General features: G+C 38.5%; 1 protein-coding gene across 1 annotated transcript in view; it reads left to right on the top strand.

Annotated features, from left to right (window-relative positions):
- The window catches only part of LOC109834507 (ribosomal RNA small subunit methyltransferase, mitochondrial-like), a 4,272-nt gene continuing 2,464 nt past the window's right edge, over positions 9,429–11,236 (top strand). The window contains 2 exon segments of the mRNA XM_020402546.1: positions 9,429–9,854; positions 9,857–9,919. Of these exon segments, the coding sequence (XP_020258135.1) occupies positions 9,519–9,854; positions 9,857–9,919 (399 nt within the window). The 5' untranslated portion in view covers positions 9,429–9,518.

The following is an 11,236-nucleotide window of genomic DNA, read 5'->3' as shown; positions in this document are numbered from 1 at the left end:
TGGTCTACCTCTCACATATAGTCAAAACTCATATTCTTGAATAACCGGTTGTTCACAAATCATCTACACGTAACGTTTCACTGCCCCCCTCAGACCCACCCCAGCGCTACACAGGAATATCACTGGTGCGAGCCTGAAAATAATCAATAATCACAATATCACATCACCTCAGACCCACCCCAGTGCTACACAGGAATATTGCTGGTGCGAGCCTAGAAATAAACAACAATCATAATATCACTGCACCTCAGACCCACCCTAACGCTATAAAGGAATATCGCTGGTGCGAGCCTGGAAATAATCAACAATCACATCCGATCACCTGAACCAAAAATTCACCATCCCAACTCTCCTCATTTTCTAAGTCAATAATACACAGATATCTAGGTCTTGTACACGACACGCTAGGCAACTAAGGACATGAACCACTAACGGTTCTAAACAAAACAAGAAATAATAAATAAATACAACTAATTTTATGAAAATCATATGATGAACATGACTATATAAGCTAGCAATGAATCAGGTGTGCATATAACGACATGAGTGAGTATAATAAGAGTGTCAACATGTCGGTGTCAATGTACATGAAATATCCTGTTCTACAACTATCAATCACGCGGTCATAATACAAAAATAAATCTTTTTCCAAAATAATTTCTTTGAGAACATTTATCATTCTAAAATAATTTCCTTCCACAACATAAATTCTAAAAATATTATAATTAATCTAAAATAATTCTGTTACCCAAAATAAATTCTTTAATTTATTATATTTGTCCTAAAAATACTATTTATCACATAATTACTATCCATTCAATATTATTCATCAAACCCACGCAGAAAATTATTAACAGATCAAAAAATTATACGCGATAAAATAACGGAGCGGAGATCTTACTCAAAATTAATTTACGACAATATAATAATTGATGCGAAATTAAACGGAGAGTCGGGATCTTACATATACTTAATTAACAGTATAATAAAAATTATAAAGACCAGTCAAAGAGAAGTGAGATCTTGCCTCGACGCGTCGAACAAATCAACGTCGGTGGCGCGGGTCCACGGGTCTGATCTGAGCACGGGCTTGGGGCAAGGGTGGTCCTGGCGGAACTCGGGTGCTTGGCGAACGGGGGACACTGTGGTCGGAGGCAGCGTCGCCGGTCGGCGTTCAGCAGCGACGGAGGTGGTCGCGCGTCGCGCGCTTGGCGGAAGGACCGGCGCCAAGGCTGGGCGAATTAGGGGAGCGCGGAGAGAGAAGGGTGCATGGAGGCGGTCCAGGCTGGGGATCTGGGGGTTAGGCGCCGTGGTATGTGCGGCCTGGTGGAGCGAGAGCGTGCGAAAGTGGCGAGGTCCGGGCGCACGGCCAGCGCTGCTGGGCTGACCGTGTGGGGATGCCTGGAGGTTGGGTTGCGGTCGTCAACGGAAGGCTTGGGTGGCACCGTGGACGAAACTGGTCGGCCGCAGTGGGCTTGGGCGCGGGATTCGGGTGGCAGCGAGGAGCATGGCTGATGGGGACGCTGGGGGTTTTGAGGCGCGGCACGGTGGGCGGAGAGCCTACCCGCGCTCCCGCTTGGCGGACTGCCGCAGCGCCCTGGGCTGCCGTCAGAGTGGGGAGAGGGCTGGCCACGGGGCAGGAAGTTCGGAGCGGTGGCCAGATGGCCGACGGCCTAAAGATGAGGTGGTCGCGCTCTGGGGTTGCGAGGAGCGCGGCGGCCCTGCGCTCCAGCGGCGGCGGCGGACGCGGGGTGGAACGATTCGCATGGTGTGATCGCGGCAGAGAGGGATAAGGATTGGCGGCCAGTGTGAAACAGAGAGGCGAAGCGACGAGAGCAGAGTAGGGGAAAAAAAGAATATAATATTATATATATATATATATATATATATACTAATATATATATATATATATATATATATATATATATATATACTAATATATATATAAAGAGTTTAATTAGCGGTTAGGCTCACCCAAACGCACTAGACCGTAACGGAAATAAACAAATTTAATTACAAAAAAATAATTACTTATATTTTAAAAATCAAATAATTGCGGGATAAATATCTATAATTTAAAACGTACCACTTGTATTTATACAATAGCTCATACGCAACAGAAGAATTAATACAACAAATTGTACAATTAAACGAGAAAAATTAAATAAAAATATATTTACTTATATTTAAAATCAAATAATTATGGGATAATTATATACACAGTAAAACGTACCAGTTATACTAATACAACAGATAATATATAACAGTAGAAATAATACAACTAATTGTACAAATAATATGTAATTAATAATACAGCATATTATACGAAAATATACATAATAATAAAAATAATATAACATATTATTCAAAATGACATGTAACAGTATCAATAACGCAATAGATAAATTCTAGAAATTTTTACTGCACTAAATAAATTTATAAATATTTAAATTTTTTAAATAAATATAAAACTTAGACTTTAAATCATAGAAAATTGTAAAAATTCGAGAAAATTACAAATACTCTTTTAAAAATCATAATTAAATATTTTAAAATACTAAAAAAATTTATTTTAACTAATATCAAAATTCATAGTCCTTACACCATTCAGGGATGTTCACGGGTGCTATTCAGAACTATCCCACCTACGACAAGGAGTTTTTTTGTACTTTATCAGGCAATCAAGCATTAGCGGGTGTATTTGTTAGGAAAGAAGGTAGTTGTGCACTCGAATCACAAGCCATTAGAATTTTTACATACCCAGACGAAGCTGCAGCAGGCACGACACATGAAGTGGATGTCCTATTTGATGGCGTTCAACATCATCATTAGGTACCAGAAGGGAACGACGAACAAGTTAGTCGATATGTTATCTCGTCCACCCGTGAGGGCTCTCTTGGGGATGACACGCATTCAACCCTTGGTTCCTTTGGAGTATGTACAGATGTACACATCCAGCAGAGACTTCAGTAGTTTGTTTAAGCAGGCGAAGGCTGATCGAAGAGGGGAGTATAAGATTGGTAAAGATGGTTTGTTGTATCGTGGGACGTTACTTTGCATTCTGGAGGATGGCGACCGATTGCAGTGGATTCGAGAAGTACATACATCACGTGTGCAAGGTCATTTTAGGATTCAGAAGACGCTTCTCAATCTACAGTGCCATGTCTTTTGGCCAAAAATGTTGGAGGATGTCACTAAGTATGTTGGAGGGTGTAACCTATGTTACATATCGAAGCCTTCTAATAGGAAACAGGGATTCTATCTATCATTATCGGTACCTTCGAGATCGTGGGAGGGTATTTCTATGGATTTCTTAGGAGGATTGCCGACGACCAAGCACGGGCATGATTATATATTTGTTGTGGTTAAGATGGTGGTCTTGATTCCTTGTAAGAAGACCGTGACGGGAGCGGGTGCGACGTAATTGTTCTTTGAGTATGTGTGGAAGCACTTTGGATTACCGAATTCGATTATTTCGGATCGAGATAGCCGGTTTCTCGGGCACTTTTAGGACTCTTTGTGGAGCTTGATGGACACTAGATTGAAGAAGAGCATGACCTTTCATCCACAAACAGACGGACAAATAGAGGTAGTTAATCAGACTATGGTACACATGTTAAGAGGATAAAATTCAAGGCATACCAAGACTTGGGATGAGAGCTTACCATATCTTTAGTTTGCATTTAATCGGGTTATTCATGGATCTTCGGGGAAGTCACCGTTTGGAACTTGTTATGGGTTTTTACCTCCTAGTCCGTTTGATCTCGTATTTTCTAGTGAAGCTACGGCTGACGGCAAGGAAGGAAGTGAAAAACAATGAGCTCAGCGATTTCTGGAGAAGATTACACATATTCATGTCATGGTGGAAGCTCAATTGAAGAAATCACAGGCTAAGTACAAGGCGAAATATGATCAACATCGAGTTCCTTATAATTTTGGTAAAGGTGATATGGTGTGGCTGAAGTTGAGTAAGGAGTGGCTAAAGGGAGAAGAGAAGAAGTTGAAGCTTATACGATATGGTTCATTTCGGATTGTTGATCAAATTGGTGACAGCGCCCTCAAGCTGGATTTGCCACCTTATCTAGGCATGTATTCGGTTATCAATACCGATTATTTGAAATTGTTTAAGCCTCTATTGTTAGATGATGAAGGTGATGACAAGATGATCTTACTGCATGTTGATGACTTGTGGTTTGATAGAGAAGAACCGCTCAAAGATGATTGCATTTTGGAATGGAAGATGACTACGACGAGACGTGGGATGAAGGAGTCGTTTTTGATCGGATGCCAAGGTCAGGTTCCTAGCAAAGTCAGGTGGTTCAACAGAGAAGGAGGGGCTCACGAGTTCCCTCAGCTACAATTCTAACTTGAACAGGACTTCAAGTTCCTAAAGGAGGGAACCACGATACGGGTGTATCTTCTTTCTTGCTTCAGGAGATTAGCGATCCTTATGGAAGCTTGAGGATAGATGATTCTCATGGTATCTTGAGAATAGAGACATGGATAAAGTCATTGAAGGTGGCAACGTCTAAGAGTACGAGAAAAACTGTAGGAAACACTTTGGATATCCAGCGGTCGACTGCACGTTGATGCCGCGGTCGACGAGAACATGCACAGCTCAGGAAAAGTCTCTGGACTTTTCACAGTCGACCGCGATGGGTTCTGCGGTCAACCGCCAAACCCTGTATTCGATACTGAGTTTCTGTTGTTCTGTCTGGTTGATTGCACGTGTCTCTAAGATCGACCGCGAGTCAGGCTGGGCCAGACTTCCAGTTCCTGTTCGCTTTAGGTTTTGTGTTTGATATATATTAAAATACGACTTTTCTAGGGGTTTCTAACTAGATTAGATTCAGAAATGAGATTAGGGAGATTGTTCTTTGATCTAGAGAGATTGTGAGAGAGGGATTTGTAATCTATTATTTCTCATAATCTAGAGATGGTATTTTCCTTTGCCCAACTCAATTCTTTGTGTGTTTTTCTATTGTCTTCTTCACAACCCACTCTTGATAAATTCCGTGATCAAGGGTGCTCGTTCAATGACTCGTATAATCTGGTCTTGTACAATTAGCAAGATACATTAGTGCAATAGAAGATACATTAGTGAACCTATTGCACTAAGATATGGTACTTCAGGACCAAGAATCTCTTCATCTTACTCTTTTGGTCTAAAAGGATCCTTAGAAGGATCAAGTGACCCGACGACCATTGGGGTACTTAATAGATGTGCTTTATCCATGTAGAACCGCTTTAATACCTTTTGGGTATAAGCAGTTTGGTGAAGAAAAATCTCATTTTCTAAATGCTCAATTTTTAAACCAAGGTAAAATTTGGTTTTCCCAAAATCTTTGATCTCAAATTCTTTCTTCAAATATTCAATCGCCTTTTGGAGCTCTTCAGGAGTTCCAATAAGATTAAGGTCATCAACATATACAACAATGATCACAAAATTTGACCCATTCCTTTTTATGAAAACACATGGACATATAGGATCATTTGTATAACCTTCTTTGACTAAACATTCACTAAGGCGGTTATACCATATTCGTCCAGATTGCTTGAGTCCATCTGAGTCCATACAAAGATCTTTGCAACTTAATGGAGTACATTTCTTTAGGATTTGATTTACATGCTTCAGGCATCCTAAATCCTTCAAGGATTTTCATATAGATATCATTATCTAATATTCCATGTAAATAAGTAGTGACTACATCCATCAGATGCATATCAAGTTTTTCATGTACTGCTAAACTCACAAGATATCTAAATATAATTCCATCTATTACTAGAGAATATGTCTCATCATAATAAAATCCCGGTCTTTGTGAAAATCCTTGGGCTACAAGTATTGCTTTATATCTCACAATTTTATTTTTCTCATTTCTTTTCCTCACAAATACCCATTTATATCCTACTGGATTTACACCTTCAGGTGTTTAGACTACAGATCCAAAAACTTTTTGTTTAGACAGTGAATCTAATTCATATTGGATCGCATCTTTCCATTTTGACCAATTATTTTTTCGTCGATATTCATCAACTGATTTGGGTTCATGATCCTCGTCTTATTCCATAATATCAAGTGCTACATTATATGCAAATGCATTATCGACAATTACTTCTCTTTGGTTCCAACTCTTTCTCGTAATGACAAAATTTATTGAATTTTCTATAGTTTTATCCTCTTCAGGAGTTGGCTCTTCAGGAGCGACCTCTTCAGGAGGTTGAATTTTGTCATTAGCAATATTTTGATCACTCGATCCTCTTTTTTTCTAGGATTCTTATCTTTGGAATCAATAGGTCTACCACGTTTCAGGCGTGCTTTAGATTAGTTAGCACTTTTAATTTGTCCTTCTGGGATATCAATTTTAATCGGAGCATTTTCTACTAGAATATGTGATTTAGTAATTCTTCTAGAATCACTAAAAGCATCCGGTAATTGGTTTGTAATTTTCTATAAATGTATAATCCTTTGAACTTCCAGTTCACATTCTTTTGTACGAGGATCAAGAAAGTCTAATGATATTTTTCAAGTAATTTCCTTTTTCGGTTGATCTTTACCTCCCCCTAATGTCGGGAAATGTGATTCATCAAAATGACAATCTACAAATCTTGTAGTAAATAAGTCACATGTTAATGGTTCAACATATTTAATTATAGAAGGTGATTCATACCCGACATATATCCCTAATCTTCTTTGAGGGCCCATTTTAGTACGTTGAGACGGTGCAATAGGAGTATATACCACACAACCAAAAATTCTTAAATAAAAATATTAGGCTCGTGGCCAAGAACTAATTGTAAGGGAGAATAATTATGATAACTTGTTGGCCTAATTCTCACAAGTGTTGCTGCATGTAATATAGCATGTCCTCAAGCAGATAGAGGAAGTTTAGACCTCATTAACAATGGTCTTGCAATTAATTGAAGCCTTTTAATAAAAGATTCAGGTAGACCATTTTGTGTATGAACATGAGCTATAGAATGTTCAACACTTATTCTAATGGATATGCAATAATCATCAAAAACATGTGATGGATATTCACCAGCATTATCTAAACGAATTTTCTTAATAGGATAATCAGGAAATTATGCTTGCAATTTAATTATTTGAGCAAGCAATCTCGCAAACGCCAGGTTGTGACTAGATAATAAACATACATGTGACCATCTTGTTGATGCATCAATTAGCACCATAAAATATCTAAATGGTCTACATGGTGGATCTACAAGCCCACATATATCACCATGAATTTGTTATAGAAATATAGGGGATTCAGTTCCCACTTTCGTTGGTGATGAACTAACAATTAACTTCCCTTGGGAGCAAGCAACACATAAGAATTCATTGATTTTTCAATGAATGGCCATGTAAACTTGCAATTATTCGCCTCATCATTATAGAACCAGGATGTCCAAGGCGATCATGCCAAGTCATAAAATTATTAGGATTAGTAGACTTCCGGTCTATAAGGTGATAAATTTCAGCTGCACTTATTTTTGTATAATATAAACCAGAAGATAAAGAAGATAGCTTTTCTAATACGCATTTCTTCTCAGAAATGATATTTGTAATCAATAAGTATTCACCATTTGTCTCATTCATTGTCTCGATATGATATCCATTTCGGCGGATATCTTTAAAACTTAGTAAATTACTTCGAGACTTTATCGAGAGTAGTGCATTATTTATGACAATTTTAGTTCCTTCGGGGAGAAATACAGTGGCTCTTCTAAAGCCATCAATCAATTTAGCACTACCACTTATTGTGTTAACATTTGTTTCTTCCATTTTCAAATAAGAAAAATACTTCATGTTTTTAAGTATAGTGTGTAGTAGCGCTATCAATGAGATAAATATTATTATCACCATTGTTTGATCCCAAATATTTGGCATCCATTTCTTTTTCAAGAAGAAATGACAAAGAAAATTACAAACAAAAGTAAATATCAATAAAGTTCATAAATTATAAAATTCATAAAGAAAATTACATAAAAGATGCGAAAATAACAAAATTCAAAATATCGGGTATTTGTCATGAGATCATTTCATAACTTCAGGTTGCTCAAGGAAATCAGCTACATCGAGGTGTATGATATCATCAAGATCATCATAAACATTGTTTTGAATATGAAATTTGTCTCGACATTTTTGCCTTTCCCTTTTAATGATGCCTGATAGAGATCAACAAGATGTTTTGTCGTATGATGGGTACGGGACCAATGACCTTCTATTCCACACCGGTATCATATTTCCTCATAATGTTTCTTTTCTTCAATTTTCTTATCATTATTGTCCCACTTTTGGGAGTTGTTTTGTCTTTTGCCACGGTTATGATCATTGTGATTATAAGGCATATATCTGCCACGACCTTGTCCACGATAACGGCTACGTCCTCGGCCTCCTCCACGGCCATGTCCACGCCCACGACCATGATTTTGAGATTGAGTTGCATTCACTTCAAGGAATGGGCTAGCACCAGTAGGTCGGGATTCATGATTTTTAATAATAATTCATTATTTTGTTCAGCCAAAAGGAGGGATGAAATCAATTCGAAGTATTTCTTAAATCCTCTCTCTCGATATTGCTGCTGCAGGAGCATATTCGAGGTATGAAAGGTGGAGAATATTTTTTCTAACATATCGTCATGAGTGACATTTTCTCCACACAATTGCAATTGAGAGGTAATTTTATACATTGCAGAATTATACTCACTGATTGATTTAAAATCTTGTAGCCTTAAGTGAAGCCAGTCATACCGGGCTTTTGGGAGCACGACCAACTTCATGTGGTCAAATCTCTCCTTCAAATTATTTCCACATAGAAAGTGAATCTTTCACAGTTAGATATTCAGTTTTTAATCATTCATCCAAATGATGGCCAAGGAAAATTATAGCTTTGGCAAGATCTTGATTTGATGTCTCATTTTCTTCCACAATAGTATTTTCAAGACCCATTGCAGCAAGATGTATTTCAACATCTAACATTCAAGATAAGTAGTTCTTTTCAGAAATATCAAGACACATAAATTCTTGTTTTGTAAGGTTAGTCATAGTGAAAAATGAATTGAATTGGAAAGAGAAATTTACCTCAAAGGTGTACCCAAAATATGAACACGTGCCTAACGATGAATCTAATGAACTTGAAATGGATTGTTTCAATGGTAGAGTCTCGTGCTGATAACGTGTTGTAAAACTAATAAAGTAGAGTAGAGAAAGTAGACAAGAAGTAGAAAGAATTTTATTTCTTCAATTTCTCATTTCAAAGTGAGGTAGGAATACCTCTATTTATGCACAATCTAAGATGATGATACATGAATCGTATTAATTACTCATAGAGAATATCAAGGAATAATACATGTATCAATCTCTTTAGAAAACTAAATAGACATCCACATTATTTAATTGTTTCATAACGCTCCCCTAATTTTTTTTCAAAAATATTAACCCTGGCCCTCGATGATTTCTTTTTTACTCATTTAGCTCTTGGGGCCTGTTTGTCAAAAAACAATTTGTTTCTCATGACGCAACGACGAATCTCAGCCGCCTTCGCAGCGTCCACCCACCTCCTCCGAACCCGAGCCCGAGCTCTCCCCACCAACTCCAAACATTGCAGCTCCTCTCGATCAACCGACGAGGACGACGACGACGAGGTGAGGCTCGACGGCGGAGCCAGGTTCCAACTCCACAAGAGCAGAGGGCAGCACATCCTCACCAACCCAAGAGTCCTCGACTCCATCGTCAGGAAAGCTGAGGTATTTCCCACCGACACCGTGCTCGAGGTCGGGCCCGGCACCGGTAACCTCACCGTGCGGTTACTGGAGTCGGCGAAGAGGGTTGTTGCTGTCGAGGTCGACGGGGGCGGATGGTCGGCGCGCTGAGGAAGCGGGTTGAGGGGCTCGGACTGCAGGACAGGCTCACTGTGAGTTTTGCCCACCACCTGTTTGGTTTAATTCCTCGCTAACAGGATGTTCCCTTTACTTTACTTTAATTGGCGGACAATGTGACATTGGCACTTTGTGAAGCCCTGTTGAGTCTTACCGCTTGTTGCACATCAATCGCCAGAAATTGATGCTTTCTACGGATTTTACTGCGTGTAGTCATGTGCAGTGCTTGGTAGACTGAAAGAACGTTGCACCTTGTCTGGGTTAGAGGAGATTTTGGATTGAGGAGGACATTCAAAGGACCCCCTACATTAATAAGTTGGCAATTGATTGTATACGAGATATGGAGCCACCCCCCCCCCCCCCCCTCGCGGGGCGAAGACGTAGATCTCATCATCTAGGAATGTCAAGTTATATTTTGGGCCTCCATTGTCAAACGTAAAAAATTAGTTGAGCTTAAATTTCTCAAAACTCTCCTAAAGTTTTTGGGTGTCATCTACAAACACCTTAAACTTGAGAAGGGTTCTCAATTTAAAATAGTTTTGTGTGGGGAGGGGAGGGTGGGGGGGGGGGAGGTTGGTTCTGAGCTTCCCTCGATAGTTGAGGGTTTTTTTTGCTTCTAAAATTAACCCTTTTTAAAAGGACAAAATTTTAAAATAAGAGCTTTTCAAAAAAAGTCAATTTTGATCTACTTGCAAAATATTTATCAAAATCGACCTAGTTTCAGCCATGTCAACAAAACTGGTTCAATTTTGATAAAAAAACCTTTTCAAACTCCACAGGATTGGCAATCCCTAAAGTTAAATTGTGTCTTAAACTCTCAGGGATTCCCAATCCTGTAGAGCTTATGAATTGTTTTTTTCCAAAATCAACCTAGTTCCCAAAATATTTATCAAAATCGACCTAGTTTCAGCTAACGTGACAGAAAGTAGGTCTATTTTGATAAATATTTTTGGACTAGGTCTATTTTGATAATGTTTTTTTTGGGAATAGGTTTAATTCAAAATTTTTTCCTTTTTAAAATTATATTAAACCCCCTTGAACTATTGGGAAATCTCATAAATGATGCGTTAACGGATAGAGTAATAAGTTTGAAATATGACAAATCAAAATTTGTGATGAAAAAGTTGAATGATTAACATTCATGTGGGTGAATGACACAACAATCAAGTCATAGTTTTAGACTTTTAACTCTACTCGTTAGTGCCATTTATGAGATTTTTCAATATTTCAAGGGGTATACTATAGCTTTCATAGTTTTTTCATAGTTTCAAGGGGCGTGGTTTCTTTGATTTATACAGTTTGGAGTTTTTTTTTGTTTTTTATTTGGGGGAGGGGGTGGGGGGAGGGGGGTA

The sequence above is a fragment of the Asparagus officinalis genome, chromosome 3, assembly GCF_001876935.1.
Source record: "Asparagus officinalis chromosome 3, Aspof.V1, whole genome shotgun sequence".
NCBI lineage: Eukaryota > Viridiplantae > Streptophyta > Magnoliopsida > Asparagales > Asparagaceae > Asparagus > Asparagus officinalis.
Note: the sequence above shows the minus strand (reverse complement) of the source record. Positions and strands in the feature narration are given on the sequence as shown.